This window comes from Microcaecilia unicolor, chromosome 6 (assembly GCF_901765095.1).
Source record: "Microcaecilia unicolor chromosome 6, aMicUni1.1, whole genome shotgun sequence".
Classification (NCBI taxonomy): Eukaryota; Metazoa; Chordata; class Amphibia; order Gymnophiona; family Siphonopidae; genus Microcaecilia; species Microcaecilia unicolor.
Genome location: NC_044036.1, coordinates 13434209 through 13454729, shown reverse-complemented (window position 1 = coordinate 13454729; position 20521 = coordinate 13434209). Strand labels below are relative to the sequence as shown.

Sequence of the window (20521 nt, the reverse complement as noted above, 5' to 3'; positions counted from 1 at the left end):
GAGTGGGAAAGCGCAGGGTACAAATGTAACAAAAATAAAATAGATACTATTGGAGATTCTACATGGAATGTTGCTACTATTGGAGATTCTTCATGGAATGTTGCTACTACTGAGATTCTGTTGCTACTATTTGAGATTCTACATGGAATGTTGCTACTATCGGAGATTCTTCATGGAATGTTGCTACTACTGAGATTCTGTTGCTACTATTTGAGATTCTACATGGAATGTTGCTACTATTGGAGATTCTTCATGGAATGTTGCTACTACTGAGATTCTGTTGCTACTATTTGAGATTCTACATGGAATGTTGCTACTATTGGAGATTCTTCATGGAATGTTGCTACTACTGAGATTCTGTTGCTACTATTTGAGATTCTACATGGAATGTTGCTATTCCACTAGCAACATTCCATGTAGAATCTCCAATAGTAGCAACAGTGGAGGAGTGGCCAAGTGGTTAGGGTGGTGGACTTTGGTCCTGGGGAACTGAGTTCAATTCCCACTTCAGGCACAGGCAGCTCCTTGTGACTCTGGGCAAAGTCACTTAACTCTCCATTGCCCCATGTAAGCCGCATTGAGCCTGCCATGAGTGGGAAAGCGCGGGGTACAAATGTAACAAAAATAAAATAGATACTATTGGAGATTCTACATGGAATGTTGCTATTCCACTAGCAACATTCCATGTAGAAGGCTGCGCAGGCTTCTGTTTCTGTGAGTCTGACGTCCTGCACGTACGTGCAGGACGTCAGACTCACAGAAGCAGAAGCCTGCGCGGCCACATAGGTGATCTGCAAGGGCCGACTTCTAGTGGAATAGCAACATTCCATGTAGAATCTCAAATAGTAGCAACAGTGGAGGAGTGGCCTAGTGGTTAGGGTGGTGGACTTTGGTCCTGGGGAACGGAGGAACTGAGTTTGATTCCCACTTCAGGCACAGGCAGCTCCTTGTGACTCTGGGCAAAGTCACTTAACCCTGCATTGCCCCATGTAAGCCGCATTGAGCCTGCCATAAGTGGGAAAGCGCGGGGTACAAATGTAACAAAAATAAAAGAGATACTATTGGAGATTCTACATGGAATGTTGCTCCTATTGGAGATTCTACATGGAATGTTGCTATTCCATTAGCAACATTCCATGTAGAAGGCTGCGCAGGCTTCTGTTTCTGTGAGTCTGACGTCCTGCAAGTATGTGCAGGACGTCAGACTCACAGAAGCAGAAGCCTGCGCGGCCACATTGGTGATCTGCAAGGGCCGACTTCTACATGGAATGTTGCTAGTGGAATAGCAACATTCCATGTAGAATCTCAAATAGTAGCAACAGTGGAGGAGTGGCCTAGTGGTGGACTTTGGTCCTGAGGAACTGAGTTCGATTCCTGGCACAGGCAGCTCCTTGTGACTCTGGGCAAGTCACTTAACCCTCCATTGCCCCATGTAAGCCGCATTGAGCCTGCCATGAGTGGGAAAGCGCAGGGTACAAATGTAACAAAAAAAAAAAAACATAGGATAATAGTAGTTCATTAAGTCCCAGGTGTATTGAGGCAAGGGATGATATAAAGAAATTGAACAGGAGAAGGGAAGATCCCTGCGGGACCCCACAGGAGACCAGCGGTTGGAAAGTTGGTTGTTTTGCTTGGCAGAATAGCTTTGATTTGAAAGGAATTCGCTGAATTATTTGAACACAGTCCCTGTTATTCCTATCTGATCCAGGCATTCGAGTTTCAGTGTGTGATCAACTGCATCGAATGTCGTCGATATGTCAAATTGGAGAAGAATTACTTGGTCGCCTTTACATAGGTGGTGTTTGACATATGTAGTTGGAACTAGCAGCAATGTTTCCGTACTATGTGACGATCTGAAGCCAAATTTAAAACACATGGCTGTATGGTGGCATAACGGAGCATATAATCATGTCCGTGCTCAGTGCAGGAGGAAATAGACTGCATTAATATCCTAAGAGGACACCTACTTAAAAGGGGTTCAAAAACAATATACCCCTAATAGTCAATCTATTACAACCACCTATAAATACAAAACAAGTGTTATGGTCCTGTTGTGACTTGAGCAGTGAGCTCTTCTGCCCCGACTGAGCACGGTGGGTAGAGTTGCGCCGCGCTCGATCAGGCAGCCGGACAACCCCTAGCTTCACTTGGGAAGCGACCACTGTTCCCCAGGGGTTAAGCCCCCAGGTGCAGGTGGCCACCAGGACTTCAGGAACCGGACGGGGTTGGGCCGCCCAGACCAGGCGAGAAGCAAGGCGGGTGAAAACTCAAAGGGTGAGCCAGTACAGTCCAAGGGTCAGGGCAGGCAGCAAAGCAACAGGTAACAGGTTCAGTCCAAGGGTCAGGGCAGGCAGCAAAGCAACAAGTATCGGGTCCAGTCCAAGGGTCAGGTAATGGTAGGCAAGTAAAGCAATGGAGCGCACGAGATGAGCACCAAACCTTTATAAGCATAGAAGCCGAAGCAAGGTGTACAGGGAACTGCCGGCCTTAAGTAGTCCCCGCATCAGCAGTAACCATGGGCAGCTGCAGAGAACGCTCCAGGTTGGTGCCAACAAGGGAAAAGGTGGAACCTCGGGAAAGGCGCCCAATCCTGTGCAACCAGGCCCTGCGAGTTACCCGCACTGGAAACCGGCGTGGCTTCCAGAATGCCGCCAGACCGCATGGCCGGCTTGGCCGGCCACCGCACGATGGCCATCCATGGACCCACGGCCAGAGCGACATAGACGGCCATCGGAACCGGACCCCACAAGACTGCCGCCGACAGCCTGTATGGCCGGCTATCGCCGCCGGGGTAAGGCTTGGCGGCGAATTGGCCGTGCGGACCGCAATTCAGGTGAGGGACGTAACAACAAGATTTCAAAAACAAGGAGATGTAGAACATTTGAACTCTTTACTCTAAACAGAGAGCCCGAAAAACAGCACTCCCGCTCAACAAGTAAAGCAGTGCAGCTCTACCATACTCACTTCTGCTGCCTGCTTTATAATGCATTCATTAGAATAAAGGTCAAAGTGTGATAATATACTTAAAAACAACTGAGCTTTTTCTATGTAAAGTCGATATATCAAGTTATAAATAAACCATAAAACTAGTAGAAAATAATGCCAAACATCTAGAAAAGGTGCCAAAACCTGTTTAGAAGCTCATAAGAGCTAAAAATAACTTGTGGCATTCTTGCTAGAATAGCCAAAATGGCTAAAAACCAAAAATAGAACAAATTGCAAACGGCCCCACCACTGTATAAAGCAGACTGACAAGGCTGAAATTGCTAAAAATCTACTAAAATCACTTCTGGAATTTGAAAATGAGGTAAACATGTCTTGTGACGACAGCACTTTGAACATTGCCTATTTTGGGCGGGATTCTACGCCTCTTGGCAGTGTTGCACAATATATACCACACACAGACAAGTGCACTCCAAGTCTTGTGACCCCTGAGGCAGGCGACCTTCCGCCAAAACACAGGCCCGTATTGGGTCCTTCATCTTGGTGTCTAATAGAATTTATATTTGAATTCTCCCGGCTTGAGAGTCTTGTCACCCCTTTGGTTCTGGTTTTCTAGTATATCCAGGGGGGCAGCAGTACCAGCCACCTAGTAACCAACTGCCAAAAGCATAACTATACAACACATTTGTAACTAAAACCTTAAACTCCAAGATGACAAATACTACCTATCTCTTAGAATTTTTTTTTTAAATCTTAGGTCTCCCCTCTGCAGACCCCTTCAACCCTGGAAGATCAGCCTCTCAAGCGTGGGGGGAGGAGGTACCAAAAGTGTTTAGATGTCCTCCACCCCTATACCAGCTCTCCCTCTCATCTGGGTCAGACCTCTAGAACCGACACAACTGTCATGCTCCATTCTTCCCTTAGACTTTTCAAATGGGTCCTGGACTAGTCTGGTGGGATTCAGGGGAAGGGAATTAATGATAAGACTAAATTTCACCTTCCTGCCAAACCAGTCAGACGATCAAGATGTACCCTAGTACTCTCAACCCGGATGAAAGGAAGTCAAAGCAGCCTGGATCACTGCAATCCCAAAGGCAGCATTGTCTCTTGATTATGAGCTAGATGTACAATTTTTGACAGAGGAGTAGAGAGAAGACCATTCTGCTACCTCGTATATATGGCCTCGTGTAATACTAATTGGTTTTCCACCCAGGAAGCTGCTTGCATTCTGGTTAAATATACCTGAAACTTCTTTGGAACCTGACATCCTTTCTCAATATATGCAGCCATGGTAACCTGCCGACTCCAGCTGCTTAGTCAGTTTGAAGTACAGTGTAGTCTTGAACTCACTAATATACTATTGCCAAAACAGATTTGAAAAACTCAAGTATACTACTACTACTACTATTTAGCATTTCTATAGCGCTACAAGGCATACGCAGCGCTGCACAAACATAGAAGAAAGACAGTCCCTGCTCAAAGAGCTTACAATCTAATAGACAAAAAATAAATAAAGTAAGCAGATCAAATCAATTAATGTGAACGGGAAGGAAGAGAGGAGGGTAGGTGGAGGCGAGTGGTTACGAGTCAAAAGCAATGTTAAAGAGGTGGGCTTTCAGTCTAGATTTAAAGGTGGCCAAGGATGGGGCAAGACGTAGGGGCTCAGGAAGTTTATTCCAGGCGTAGGGTGCAGCGAGACAGAAGGCGCGAAGTCTGGAGTTGGCAGTAGTGGAGAAGGGAACAGATAAGAAGGATTTATCCATGGAGCGGAGTGCACGGGAAGGGGTAATGTAATCCATCTCTAAACCCTAACCCCACTCTGACGGTGTATATTCTGACACCAACAGGACTCGAGGAAAGGAAATCAGTAGGTAGAACAAATTTCAAGTTGTTTTTTATTTTAATTTTGTTTACTATTTCATGTAATATCTTTTTTATAAACTATTATGGGCTTTTCTGTAACAGCCTCTCAGATGAAAATAGCAGCTTATAAATGCTATTTAAGTCTAAATATCCTCTTATAAATTTGGCTTAAAACTATATCAGGTTTGAAAACAGTTGATTCTAGTATGCATAAGGATTGTTTTGCTTTGCACATTTTATAGCTGTCTTTGTTTAGCTAGTCCAGAAGGTTGGCCCATAATGTTTCAGGGTATTGGCAATAATTTTCCATCTAGACTAGCAGAGGTCTGTGCTGATATCATTTCTGTACTGTAGACGCAATACACCACTTTTGGGGTGTTATTGGGGTGCCTGACACTTGGTATGAATTCTGAAAGAAATGAATCCCAAACAAGATTAACATTAGTGAGTGAAGTATCAGAAGCAAATCTGTGCCCCCTTAGCCTTAGATCCAAGCTCATTGTGCTCAAAATATTACAAAGAAGTAACTCCACACCCAAGTATTATAAAAATAGGGTAATTAAAATAGCAGCAGATATAAGAAGGGCGGGAATGAAAACAAAGCCAATCTCTTCACAGAAATAGGTAAGAGTAAACACAACCAAATCCCTAGATGGAATTCTAATCCAGTCGGGCTACTCTACCCCCACAGAGCACCAATAGAAAGATGCATGGCACATATACAACCTGATGCAGACCTCTAGATAGCAGGGTTCATCAGATGGTCAGTCTAGTCCAGGACACAGGCTTGCTCCTTGGGCGGGATGTTGATACAGCAGCCTTTTATCTCTGATAAGAGCTCCTATGTATGGAGAAATCACGGACTTCAGCTGTACTGATGACGCACGTTCTGACTTTGTGGGTGATGTCCACATAATGTTGTTGTTCCCCTTGTTGTGACTTCAGGGGCCACATGATTGTCTCACTGGCACCACATTGAGGGGGGATAAACAATGTGCGGTTTTGCCAGCCACAGCATCTCTCCAGTTGAGAGGGTAATTCCAAAAGTCCTTGGCTGCTCTAGCCATGACGTTTGATTTAGAGTAACAACCTTGTTATTCTAGTACCCTGAGAATCTTGTCATTGGTCTTTGTATGCAAGGTCGAAGCTTTAGAGATGGAAAGTCTGGGTCTGCATATGAAAGTTAGGTTATTGATTCTGGATAGTGCCAGGAAATATATCGGTTATATAGGAACATAGATATATGGTACTTCATAGTTCTGGTTTTGTTCCTACAGTACTCTCAGCAAGAAGTAGACATAAGGGCCTATAGATACTCAGACCTCAGTCCTGCTTCATAATGGGGGGCAGTCTGTGGTTAGTTATGTTTAGGGCTATCTTTGTTTGCTCTAGCTCTGTGTTCACAATTCATCCAGAGCCAGCAACCAACATATAGGAGATTTGTCTTAATTGCTATTTCCCTTATGACTGTGCTCAGAGCCGTAACGAGGGGAGCTGACACCCGGGGCGGGTCGCCACTGCGCACCCCCCCCCCCCCCCCGGGTGCAGCACGGTGCACCCCCCCCCCCCCCCCCCAGAACGCATACCTGCGGCAAGGGACGGGCGGGAGGGCCGATCCGCCCCGACTGCACGTTGCTGGGGTGTGTCGGCTCCGCGCTGATTCACTGCTCTCTCTGTCCCGGAACAGGAAGTAACCTGTTCCGGGGCAGAGCGGGCAGTGCACCAGCGTAGAGCCGACACCCCCCAGCGGCGTGCACCCGGGGCGGACCGCCCCCCCACCCCCCCTTCCTACGCCACTGACTGCTTTCTCAAGGGCTGTGTGGTTGAAAGAAACGTGCTATAGTGTGGAAATATGCAAGGCCATGTAGGAATCATTCTACTGACTTCCCCGTTGTCTCAGATTTTTGCAGTGCAAGCTACAGTGAAAGGAAACCTGTAATTGTCAATGCTCAGTCAAGATTTGCTGGGTTTTTTTTTCTTGTTATAATGCAAAGCAAAAATAGAAGACAATACACCATATGCATTTTATCACTATTTTTTTAAATCTTAGGGTCATGTGATGGCAAAGAGGGTTTTCGATACTTACTCTCCTCATGAGGACGAAGCCCTTGTTCTCTTTCTCAACATGGTGGCCCGAGGCCGGGTTCTGATTTTTACTGTGAAGGTAAGCTGAGGTCTGGCATTCTTGTTTTTATACGCGCTACTTTTACCTGTTACATCTTTTGGCTACCATGAGCCACAATAGAATCCCTATTTGCAAAGAAGTGCCTTGATTAGGTAAATGTCTTTGGAGACACTAGAGAGAGACAATTTGTAGAGCTCATGAATGACTGCTTCATGGAGCAGCTAGTCTCAAACAGTGTATGGGGGAACTACTTTAGACCTGGTTCTTACTGCATTGTAGGACCTGGTGCAAGGGATGATGATGACCTGTAATCACCAGAGGAGGACATTAAGGATAAAAAGGGGACCTATGATATAATGAATAAATCAGAAACTAAAAGGAGTGGTTGCAAAGGTTAAACGTTTGCATTTGGCATAGACACTCTTTAAAAATACCTTTTTAGAAGCCCAGACCAAATGTATTCTATACTTTAGAAAAGGTCACGAAAAGCATGGTTAAATGGAAACATAAAAGAGGCTGTCTAGTTTAAAGCAATTTTTATTGGTGAACAAACAGAAAACAGAGCAATGTATACAGGGTTCAAGTACATTAGGAAAACAAAAAGTGCTGTAAACAGCTATATACATCTAATGGCCAAATCTTTCTGTTGCACAAACCCTTCACCCTCCAGTCCTCAGAGAGACTATTTATAATGTATTTGCTGGTAAAACTTTTATTCTACTAACTCTAAAAAATATATATATATATATATATATATATATATATATATATATATATATATATATATATATATATGTCATATAGATATAGTCAAGTGGGTTACAGTAATAAACATAAAACATATTTTCTATTGGTATTTTAAATGCAAACTTGTCTTACATCTGTGCAAAATTCTTTCCAAAACCTTAAGTACCGTATTTTTCGGACCATAAGACGCACCGGACCATAAGACGCACCTAGGTTTTAGAGGAGGGAAAAAGGAAAAAAATTTTTTTCCTTTTTCCCTCCTCTAAAACCTAGGTGCTCCGGTGCGTCTTGTCCGAGTTCGGGATCGCCCTCCCCTACTTACGTGACGCAATGTTCCCTGGTGGTCTAGTGACGTCGGGGCAGGAAAGAGCTGGCTCTTTCCTGCCCCGACGTCACTAGACCACCAGGGAACATCGCGTCACGTAAGTAGGGGAGGGCGATCCCGAACTCGCTACCTTCGGACTAAAAGACGCACCTCCCATTTTCCTCCCAAATTTTGGGGGAAAAAAGTGCGTCTTATAGTCCGAAAAATACGGTATACTTATTTTGCCTGTGCAGCCACCAAGCTGCCATTTTAAATTTCTCATTCCCGCACTTCAAACAAGTTGCCATGGTGACAGTGTAATCCTTTCCAATACAAAAGACGCATTCACGTATTCAATCTTTTCTTTTTAATAAAAAAAAAAGTGATATTCTATTAATGACTAACTCACTTATGCTGTACTTAGAGACAAAAAGCAAAATGTGTTCCTCAAGGTCTTATCAATCTTATTGACAATAAAACTGTCTATTACAGTGGAAATAGTTTAGTACATTAAGCTAAGCATTCTTCATTTAAAATGATTTGCATACATTGTAAAATGATGTCTTCATTTCAGATAGTATTGAATAGTTCAAAATTTATATGTAATCCTTATGGACCAACCAATAATTTCCAGTCTTAGCTATCACTATTATTGTTTATAACCTGCCAGCTAAGTACATATGTTACAATTTTATTTTCCAAACACCATAGAATATGCCTAGAGAGAGAGAGTTGTTTTCCATATAAATGACGTCCTTGAATCTAATTCCCAACTGAATTCATTTTATTATTTTCCAAACACTAAAGCTCGGGGTACAAATGTAATAAAATAAATATATCATTCAAGGATAAATCTTTGTTCAATCTGTAATGTCTAATCAAGTTCTACTAACATACAATGAACAGAATTTTAAATCTTTAAGGCTGTGGCCAGTCAGGTTTAGCAATTAGAAATACTCCTCAACATCATCGTTATCATTCTTATTTCCTCAATAAGCAAATTATGGGATGGGAGGCGGTGTCCTGTCACTGACTGGTAACTAAGTACATAAGTAATGCCACACTGGGAAAAGACCAAGGGTCCATCGAGCCCAGCATCCTGTCCACGACAGCGGCCAATCCAGGCCAAGGGCACCTGGTGAGCTTCCTAAACGTACAAACAGAGAGAAGACAGATTAGTACTGAATGGTCCATTTTCCAAATAGGAAAAAGTCAGTAGCGGAGTGCCATATGAATATGTACTAGGACCTGTACTGTTTTAACATATCCATAAATGATCTGGAAAAAGCAGTGAATGAGTTGGGAATTTGGATTTTAGTAGCTCAAGGCAAGTAACATTCAGGTACAGTATATATGTCCCTCTGTCAGGCAGTTTACAATCTAAGTTTGTACCTGAGGCAGTGCAATGTTGTGATTTGCCCAAGATCACAAGGCTTGTCAATGAGATTTGCACCTTGGATTCCTTGGTTTTGAGCCTGCTGCTCTAACCATTAGTCTTCGCCACTCTGAAATTTGCAGATGACACACACTGATTTAAAATTACAACTGCAGATGGTTGCAAGAAATTGCAGAAGGATTTTGAGGCATGGAGACTGGGCAGCTGAATGACAGATGACATTTAATGTGAAAAAATGAGAAAAAATAGTACCGGCTACAATAGTAGATTTTTGTGTTGTCACTGCTCGAGAAAAAGATCTCTTGGAGTCACTGGATAACAGTGTTGAGAATGTCAATCTGACTTAGTGCAGCTGTCAAAAGTCCAAAAAGGAATATTATGCCTCTGTACAGGTCCATGGAGTAACCCCACCTTGAGTATTGTCTGCAGTTCTGGTCATAGTGAACATATATAGAAGAGCAGGTTCTCATCTGCAAAACGACGGGAGAAAATTTATATACAAAAAGGCACAGTAAGGTGGCATGCCTCATCAGTTACACATTTTGTATAAACACTGCAACATGGATGTACCAGAAAAGCATTGGGATCGTGATGCTATGAAAATTATGGAAAACAAAAGGTGGTGATCACCTGGGACGTTCCTATTCCATCCAATCAGTGTGATGCAAGGAAATCATACGTAATTGTAAAGGAGAAAGATATGAGAATGGCCCACATAATAGTGTTGTTGTTCTGTACATTGAGTGGCAAGAGATCCTCAAGTACCAAGCAGTGCAGTCGTGAATTATTTCTGCATCTGTCATTTTTGGGGGGTTTCTATTATACTGGATCCTGTGGGCTTGATTAAAAGCAGTTTCCAAGCACACATTGATCAGATGCCGTATACATACCTGATTTATATCCTATGACTCAAGAAGGAAGCTCTCTTCGACACACAAGTACAGTAGAGTCTCAGTTGACGAATCTTAAGGGTCTAAGTTCCTCTCTCTTTTTCTGTATTTGTTACTGATGTCTTTTCTTCATTGACACTGAGCAGATGGAGTTTTCCTCCTTTTTTACACAATTTGTGTTGGTTTATAGATTTTTTTTAAATTACATGCAAAATCAGTTTTTTTTTTGTGCCAGCACCTTTTGTGCGGTCCGGCTCACCTGCCCGCTCCCTTCCGTTCGTGCACCTGGCTGTGCTTCCTGCATTGAAAATCTTTTGTTTACCCGAAGTCACGGCGAACTGGCAAGGCGGCAGGCAGGCAGGCTCACCTCCTTGTCGCGTCCCTTCCAGTCTCAGCACGTCCCGCCCTCCTCTGATGTAATTTCCTTTCCGCGAGGGATGTAGGGCAAGAAAGGAGGAAAGTAAAGAAATAAGTGGAAAGGAAGCCCTGGAAACGGAGTTAAGAGAACAGATAGCAGCAGAATCAGAGACTGGAACCAACATGATTAGAAAAACAGTCACCAGGCAACAAAGGTAGAAAAAATCATTTTATTTTCATTTTAGTGTTTGGAATATGTCCAATTTGAGAATTTACATCTGGTGTCTTATTTTGCAGTGGATACTGGAGCTGTAACAGCTTACAGAAATTATTTATAATGAAAAAAATCACGTTATTTTTGTTCTTTTATACTAGTATATTTTCAATGTCTGTTTATATGCGCCATGGCTGGTATAAGGTGTGTGGCTAATGTGGGTGTGGGTACCATAGGGGTGGAGCCATATGTGGTGACCCCGCCCATAATGAATACCGGCACCTTTTTTTTATACAAAAAAAGCATTGTGCAAAACTAACCCATTTGGCGTCTTTCTTCTGGAACTAGAAAAGATTCAGAGAAGGGCAACAAAAATAACAGGCTAAACAAGTTACGGCTCTTCAGCTTGCAGAAAAGATGAATATGAGGAAATATGAGAGATTTTTATAAATCATGAATGGGGTGGAAATTTTAAATAGGGTGCTAGTTACTTAAAGTAAGAGGACATTCCATGAAACTAACAACCAACAGATTGAAAACAAATTGTAGAAAATATATTTTTTCATACAGCTCACCATTAAGGGGCTCAGTACACTAATAACTCATGGTAACTATTAGCACATAGCCAAGGTAATTAACATAGCAGGATTCAAAAGAGGTTTAACAAGTTCCTGAAGGAGAGAGGCTATAAAAAATAATTAGATAGACTTGGGGAAAGTCATCACTTATCCCGTGGAAATGAACTATAAGAAAAAGATTAACTTTGTGTGATCTGTTGGCCCAAACTGTCTACTGTCAGAGATAGGGTTCTATCTTGATGCATCTCTGACTCAATATGGGTCATATTACATTCTTATCATCTAAAAACCTTCATAAAAATGGAATTCAGCTGCCAAAAGCCAGAGCCTAAAAATGCTGAGGAAGGCTTTCAACTAAATGAGTGCTTTTGGCTTCTCAGCTGAACCTGAGTTTAAATCTTGGTATCATGTCTGATGGAGTCTGTGGGGCTCATGTACATCATGTAGATGGGTGATTGAATGGAAGCATCCCTTGCTAGTTCCGGAACCAAAATTTCCTCCATCTCTGAGCTAGTGAGTGATCTGTTGTAGCTTGGGCATTTTATCTTTGGGTTGGGACTTACAAAGCACGGTAAGAAAAATAGTGAAAAAAAAATACTCTAATGAATTTTTTTTTCCAGGATGAGGGCTCCTTCCACCTTAAGGACACTGCCAAAAACCTCCTGAAGAGCATGGGCAGCCAGATTGCCTTGTCGCTCAGCTGGAGGGATATGTGGACATTTGTGGTGAAAAAAGGAGGTAAAATTCTGTTTTAAGGAAATTAACGTATGTGAAGCAGTGATTAGGTTTCTTGGAGTTGGCTGTGACCATTTCTGTTTGTTTCATTAACCAGTGTCGCATCACAAGCTTTGTTCTTTTTCTCTGTGTAATTGTGTGAGAAGTAATTTTAACCTATAGGCTGTTAAGATCTTGACTGGAAAACTCCAGGTACATCTAAGGAAACTTGGGAGGAGGGGCAGGATGTAGAACAGTAATGGACAAGACTGAAAGGAGCTATATTAAAGGCAACTAACCTTTATGTTAGAAAATTACATAAAAGTAAGAGGAAAAAAAGGCCTCTCTGGTACTCGAATGTAGTAGCTGAAAAGATAAGGGTAAGGATGCTAGCCTTTGCATGTTATAAGACGACTCTGAAAGATGAAGACAGGAGAGAATACCTAAATAAGCAAAGAGAAGCTGGAAAAGCTATCAGGAAAACAAAACAGCAAATGGAGGAAAAGATAGTACGCAACTCTGGAATGCGTTGCCACGCAACCTAAAAGCGATCTGTGAACTGACCAACTTCCGCAAACTACTGAAGACCCATCTCTTTGACAAGATATACCACAAAGATCAACACATGTGAAACTCCACACATATATCCAGAAATGTTTAATAATGCCTTCTGTTATATTACTATCATGTATTCCATTACCATGCAACCCAAAATCCTTTTGTAACACCAAATGCCTATTCTCTTCTTATTTCCACTATCCATGATGTATTGTAAGCCACATTGAGCCTGCAAAGAGGTGGGAAAATGTGGGGTGCAAATGCAATAAATAAATAAATAAATAAATAGCTAATACGGTAAAATTGGGGTACAAGACCTTTTTCAGATATGTAAGTGACAAGAGGAAGGGCCATAATAGCATTGTGAGGCTCAAAGCTGAGGGAGAGAAATATGTGGAAGATAAGGATAAAGCTGAACTGCTTAACGATTATTTCAGCTCTGTGTTCACAAATAAAAGACTGGGGGTAAGGCTGCAGAAAACAAAGGCTAAAGGGGATGGATGTGTAGTAGACCAAGACCCGTTTACGGAGGACTGTGTGAGGAGCTCGCCAAACTAAAAGTAGGCAGAGCGATGGGGCCTGATGAGATACACCCAAGGGTGCTTAAGGAACTCGGATAAGTTCTGTCGGCTCCTCTGACAGACCTCTTCAATGCTTGCTTAGATACTGGAGTGGTCCCAGTGGACTGGAGAAAGGCGAATGTGATTCCTTTGCACAAGAGTGGAAGTAAGGAGGAGGTTGGGAATTACAGACATGTCAGTCTGACCTCGGTGGTGAGTAAGCTAATGGAAATGCTTCTAAAGAGGATTGTGAGCTTTCTTGAACTACATGGAATGTGGGACCGGAGGCAGCATGGCTTCACTAGTGGCAGGTCATGTCAGACGAATCTGACTGTCTTCTTTGACTGGGTGACCAAACAGTTGGATGTGGGAGGGGCGCTTGATGTGGTATACTTGGATTTCAGCAAAGCCTTTGACACAGTTCCGCACAGGCGACTGATAAATAAATTGAGTGCCCTCGGTATGGGACCTAGAGTAATGGGTTGGGTTAAAAATTGGTTGACTGGTACTAGACAGAGGGCAGTGGTAAATGGAGCTTGCTCTGAAGAAAAGGATGCCGTCAGTGGAGTGCCGCAGGGATCGGTCCTAGAGCTGGCTCTTTTTAACGTCTTCGTGAGTGATATTGCGGAGGGGCTGTCTGGTAAGGTTTGTCTCTTTGCGGATGATACTAAACTCTGCAACAGGGTGGACACCCTGGAGGGTGTGAATGACATGAGGAAGGACCTAGCAAAGCTAGAGGAATGGACCGATATTTGGCAACTAAGGTTTAATCCCCAAAAATGCAGGATCATGCACTTGGGTCGCAAAAATCCGAGGGAATGGTACAGTATAGGGGGTGTAGTGCTTCAGTGTGCGAAGGAAGAGAGGGACTTGGGAGTGATTGTGTCTGATGACCTTAAAACTCAAACAGGTAGAAAATGCGATGGCCAAAGCCAGAAGGATGCTTGGGCGCATAAAGAGAGGCATGACCAGCAGGAAAAAGGAGGTGATGGTGCCATTGTATAAGTCTCTGGTGAGGCCTCATTTGGAGTACTGGGTGCAGTTCTGGAGACCGCACCTACGGAAAGATATAGGGTCAGGCTTATGAACCTCAACATGTATACGCTGGAAAAGAGGAGGGAGAGAGGAGACATGGTAGAAACGTTTAAATATCTCAAGGGCATTTATGTACAGGAACAGAGCCTTTTTCAAATAAAGGAGAGCTCTGGAATGAGGGGGCATATGACAAAGATAAGAGGGAATAGGCTTATGAGTAACCTAAGGAAGTATTATTTCACAGAAAGGGTGGTGGAGGCGTGGAATGGCCTCCCGGTGGAAGTGGTGGAGTCTAGGACTGTTCCAGAGTTTAAAAAGCCATGGGATAAGCATGTGGGATCGCTTAGGAACAGGTAGAATTAGGGGTTACAGAGGATGGGCAGACTGGATGGGTCATTTGGCTTTTATCTGCCATCATGTTTCTATGTTTCTATAGAAGTAATCTACTTAGATTTCAGCAAAGCGTTTGACATGGTTCCCCACAGGAGGCTCTTGAATAAACTTGACAGGCTGAAGATAGGACCCGACATGGTGAACTGGATTAGGAACTGGTTGACGGACAGACGCCAGAAGGTGGTGGTTAATGGAATTCACTCGGATGAGGGAAAGGTGAGTAGTGGAGTGCCTCAGGGATCGGTGCTGGGGCCGATTCTGTTCATTATATTTGTGAGTGACATTGCCGAAGGGTTAGAAGGTAAAGTTTGCCTTTTTGCAGATGATACCAAGAGTTGTAACAGAGTGGACACCCCGGAGCAAGTGGAAAACATGAAAAAGGATCTGCAGAAGCTAGAACAATGGTCTAAGGTTTGGCAACTAAAATTCAATGCGAAGAAATGCAAAGTGATGCACTTAGGGAGTAGAAATCCACGAGAGACGTATTATGTGCAGACGGGGAGAGGGATCTTGGGGTGATAGTATCTGAGGATCTGAAGACGATGAAACAGTGTGACAAGGTGGTGGCCATAGCCAGAAGGTTGCTAGGCTGTATAGAGAGAGGTGTGACCAGCAGAAGAAAGGGGGCGTTGATGCCCCTCTATAAATCGTTGGTGGGGCCCCACCTAGAGTATTCTGTTCAGTTTTGGAGGCCGTATCTTGCTAAGGATGTAAAAAGAATTGAAGCGGTGCAAAGAAAAGCTACAAAAATGGTATGGGAATTGCGTTACAAGATGTATGAGGAGAGACTTGCTGACCTGAACATGTATACCCGAACGTGTATACCCTGGAGGAAAGGAGAAACGGGTGATTATGATACAGACGTTCAAATATTTGAAAGGTATTAATCTGCAAACAAACCTTTTCCGGAGACGGGAAGGCGGTAGAACTAGAGGACATGAAATGAGATTGAAGGGGGGCAGACTCAAGTAAAATGTCAGGAAGTATTTTTACACGGAGAGAGTGGTGGATACTTGGAATGCCCTCCCGCGAGAGGTGGTGGAGATGAAAACGGTAACGGAATTCAAAAATGCATGGGATAAACATAAAGGAATCCTGTTCAGAAGGAATGGATACTCAGAAGCTTAGCGGAGATTGGGAGGCAGGGCTAGTGGTTGGGAGGCGGGGCTAGTGCTGGGCAGAGTTTCTGGGTCTGTGCCCTGAAAATGGCAGATACAAATCAAGGTCAGGTATACACACAAAGTAGCACATATGAGTTTATCTTGTTGGGCAGACTGGATGGACCGTACAGGTCTTTCTCTGCCATCATCTGCTATGTTACTATGCAAATTTTGGGTGACACACCAGTGTGTCCCGACAAACTGGTTGCGAACCACTGAACTAGAGGCATGTCTTTTCTTGGAGGACTCTAAGAGATTTTGACACTAACTGCCTAGCTCACTCCTTTTCGGTACTAGCTGAAGGCAAATTACATTGCTGGACAGCAACACAGACCTACTGAAACAGTCTTTATCACTAACTGACCTAAGCAGACTCCATGTGGAGCATGTATGGATTATTGATTTGTTCAGTTTATGCATGTTATTTACCATTTACATTTTAATTACTTAGAATTTTTTTTTAACATGTTATGGTTTTCTTATGTATGGTTGTTTCTCACTTAAAATATTTTTTGGCTAGGCAAGTAATTTTTAAACCTATATCTTTTTGACTGTTTTTTTCCCTCCCTTTTAGGTCAGGTTTATGGTGAGAAACACTCTAAATCCCCAGCTCTGTCCACATGGGGTGACCCAGTTTTATTGAAGACTGATGTCCAGTTAACATCTCGTGAAGGTAGGATTATATATTTTGAAATGACTGCCTTTAGCGGAGATGATGGGGCTGATTATGAAAAGATGAGAGAGCAGTGTCTTGTGTTCCACTGAGTGCTGAGGAATGTGGCCAAAATAATGTGCGTGAACTGGCAAACGCTACTAGATATTTCCTGGCATGGGTTAATGGCTTGAGCTTGGGCTCCTGCTCCCCTGACTGGGGGACATGACTGAAGTAAAAGTAGCTGATAATGGACTGTGGGACCTCAAAAATATTGTTTGAAGTGTAGGGCTAATAAAGCTAGGTTTTGGTAAGCTTACCCCATCTAAGATCTTCTGATCCTAATAGGCCGTTGTATAGATTTATTGCATAGACTTGGGTGGAATGTGTAGGTAGGATCCTATTTGAAAAACTAGCCGAGAGCGTTGCTGGTAGAGCATTAATTCTTGTACCAAACCAAAACACGGGAGAATATACAATGAAAGGCTTATAAATCAGCTTTCTGTAAGTAGAGCTTAATGATTATTTATTTATTATATTTGTATCCCGCACTTTCCCACTAAAAGCAAGCTCAATGCGGCTTACATAGTAATAGGTAACACAGAATTTTGTTATGTAAAGTAGCCAAAAGAAAAAAGCAACACTGGGCCTTCAAGACTAGGACAACAGGAGTACTTTAATAAAGTACTCCTGTTGTCCTAGTCTTGAAGGCCCAGTGTTGCTTTTTTTCTTTTGGTTTCTCTGACTGTATACTGTATTATCCTCTCTGTCTTGGATGCTTGGAATGCCCTCCCACGGGAGGTGGTGGAAATGAAAACGGTAACAGAATTCAAACACACGTGGGATAAACATAAAGGAATCCTGTTCAGAAGGAATGGATCCTAAGGAGCTTAGCCGTGATTGGGTGGCAGAGCCGGTGGCGGGAGGCGGGGACAGTGCTGGGCAGACTTATACGGTCTGTGCCAGAGCCGGTGGTGGGAGGCGGGGCTGGTGGTTGGGAGGCGGGGATAGTGCTGGGCAGACTTATACGGTCTCTGCCAGAACCGGTGGTGGGAGGCGGGGCAGACTTATACGGTCTCTGCCAGAGCCGGTGGTGGGAGGCGGGGCTGGTGGGGGGCGGGGCTAGTGCTGGGCAGACTTACACGGTCTGTGCCCTGAAAAGGACAGGTACAAATCAAGGTAAGGTATACACAAAAAGTAGCACATATGAGTTTGTCTTGTTGGGCAGACTGGATGGACCATGCAGGTCTTTTTCTGCCGTCATTTACTATGTTACTATGTCTGTATTATGTTATGTAAAGTAGGAAATTAAGTATAACATAATAGAAGGATGGATGGGTAGTAAATGGATGGGTAGGTAGGTAGAGACAGGTGATAGAGAGAGGAGGGTAAGGTGGGAGATAGATTCTGGGTCAATGTGGTTTTCTCTTCAGTATATGTAAGGTAGATGGGTTCATGAGATTAATCTGGGTCTTTTGGGTAGGCTTGTTTGAATAGATGGGTTTTTAGTGCTTTTCTAAATGGTAGGTGGTCATGGATTGCTCGGATATGTCTAGGGAGAGCGTTCCATAGACGGCTGCCCAGGAAGGAGAAATTGGATCCATAATAAGTTTTGTACTTGAGACCTTTACAGCTGGGGTAGTGCAGGTTGAGGTACTTTCGTGAGGATACAGACATGTTTCTTGCTGGAAGGTTGATCAGATTTATCATATAGTTCGGAGATTCTCCGTGTATTATCTTGTGGATTAAAGTCTGGGCTTTGAAATTTATACGCTCTTTGATTGGGAGCCAGTGCAGTCTTGCACGGAGAGGAGTTGCACTCTTAAAACGTGATCTGCCAAAGATGAGTCTTGCTGCTGTATTTTGGGCGGTCTAAAAGCCAGGCCCTCGATTCAAAGGGATTTAAGCAGCTAGGAGAGGCTTCTGGCCTTTTAAATTACTCCTCCGGGTCTAAGCAGCAATTTTCAGTGTCTCCTAACTGGAAAGTGCTGCTGAATATTGTTTCTTAATGGCCTACCCCTGACTGGCGAGGTAGGGGCAGGCTGAGCCCAGTTTGGTACTTGAAGTACTGTGAGGCTCCACTAGAGGGTGCAGCATCCATTTTGTAGCAATTTTGAATGTTAATTGAACATGTCTTCTGTATACCCAAAAAAGTGTGTATATATATATATATATATATATATATATATTTTTATTTTTTTTTTTTTTTTTTAAGTTCTTGAACTATATAACTAGCTACAGAGTTTGTATTATATATGTATATTTTTTTCCTGAGAAAAAGTGCTTTTGATTCCAGATGCAGAGTGCCACTGGCCTGACACAGAGCTGAACCGAAGGCGGAAGAAATTCTGCAGCAAAGTAGAAGGTTACGGCAGTGTCTGCAGCTGCAACGACCCCACACCCATCGAATTCAATCCAGACCCTGTAAGTGGAGTGAGCAAAGCCCTGATGACTGGGGAGTTCCTCTTCAAAGAACTGGGAAAGGATTAGGCTGGGGCAGGTTTGAATTGTAAATGTAAGGAAACTGCTGAGGTATATAGTGTCAATGTGGTAAGAGAACTCTGCACTGTGTCGGGGGGGAGGGAGAGGCTCGGTGGCAAAACGTTTCAAGTCTTAAGCTGAGGCTGGTTCCCCCCCCCCCCCTTGACCTTTTGAGCGAGATCAAGTGGCAGTAGGACCAGGTTTCACAGGTTCTCCATCATTGGAAGCAACTATTTTACCCCCCCCCCCCCCTCAAAATCAAACAAAACAAATTTGTTTACATTTAGATTTTGTTGCTTTGTTTTATTTTTAGAATGGGGTACAGAACCTACACAAGAGCTGGAAACTGAACCAAGTCATTGTAATCCAGTACTTTTTCTACAACTACAATAGCTCATTTATTAAAAATTTGATATACCACCACTAGTACAGAAGATCACATCAAGCTGCAAAAGTCCATAACATGTGTGTATATATATATATATATATATATATATATTTTTTTTTTTTGTTTGTTTGTTTTTTGTTTTTTTTTTTGTTACATTTGTACCCTGCGCTTTCCCACTCATGGCAGGCTCAATGCGGCTTACATGGGGCAATGGAGGGTTAAGTGACTTGCCCAGAGTCACAAGGAGCTGCCTGAGGTGGGAATTGAACTCAGTTCCTCAGTTCCCCAGGACCAAAGTCCACCACCCTAACCACTAGGCCACTCCTCCACTGTTGCTACTATTTGAGATTCTACATGGAATGTTGCTATTCCACTAGAAGTCGGCCCTTGCAGATCACCAATGTGGCCGCGCAGGCTTCTGCTTCTGTGAGTCTGACGTCCTGCACGTACGTGCAGGACGTCAGACTCACAGAAGCAGAAGCCTGCGCAGCCTTCTACATGGAATGTTGCTAGTGGAATAGCAACATTCCATGTAGAAGTCGGCCCTTGCAGATCACCAGTGTGGCCGCGCAGGCTTCTGCTTCTGTGAGTCTGACGTCCTGCACGTACGTGCAGGACGTCAGACTCGCAGAAGCAGAAGCCTGCGCAGCCTTCTACATGGAATGTTGCTAGTGGAATAGCAACATTCCATGTAGAATCTCCAATAGTAGTAACATTCCATGTAGAATCTCCAATAGTATCTATTTTATTTTTGTTACATTTGTACCCTGCGCTTTCCCACTCATGGCAGGCTCAATGCGGCTTACATGGGGCAATGGAGGGTTAAGTGACTTGCCCAGAGTCACAAGGAGCTGCCTGTGCCTGAAGTGGGAATCGAACTCAGTTCCCCAGCACCAAAGTCCACCACCCTAACCACTAGGCCACTCCTCCACTGTTGCTACTATTTGAGATTCTACATGGAATGTTGCTATTGCACTAGCAACATTCCATGTAGAAGTCGGCCCTTGCAGATCACCAGTGTGGCCGCGCAGGCTTCTGCTTCTGTGAGTCTGACGTCCTGCACGTACGTGCAGGACGTCAGACTCACAGAAGCAGAAGCCTGCGCAGCCTTCTACATGGAATGTTGCTAGTGGAATAGCAACATTCCATGTAGAATCTCCAAT

The 20521-nt window shown here is 43.5% G+C and overlaps 1 protein-coding gene across 1 annotated transcript in view; it reads left to right on the top strand.

Moving 5' to 3' along the window:
* Window positions 1–20521, top strand: part of POMGNT1 (protein O-linked mannose N-acetylglucosaminyltransferase 1 (beta 1,2-)) — an 86840-nt gene that overhangs the window by 19598 nt on the left and 46721 nt on the right. Inside the window, exons 5-8 of the mRNA XM_030206094.1 lie at window positions 6857–6970; window positions 12038–12155; window positions 16412–16510; window positions 18786–18913. Of these exons, the coding sequence (XP_030061954.1) occupies window positions 6857–6970; window positions 12038–12155; window positions 16412–16510; window positions 18786–18913 (459 nt within the window). The remainder of the gene's footprint in view (window positions 1–6856; window positions 6971–12037; window positions 12156–16411; window positions 16511–18785; window positions 18914–20521) is intronic.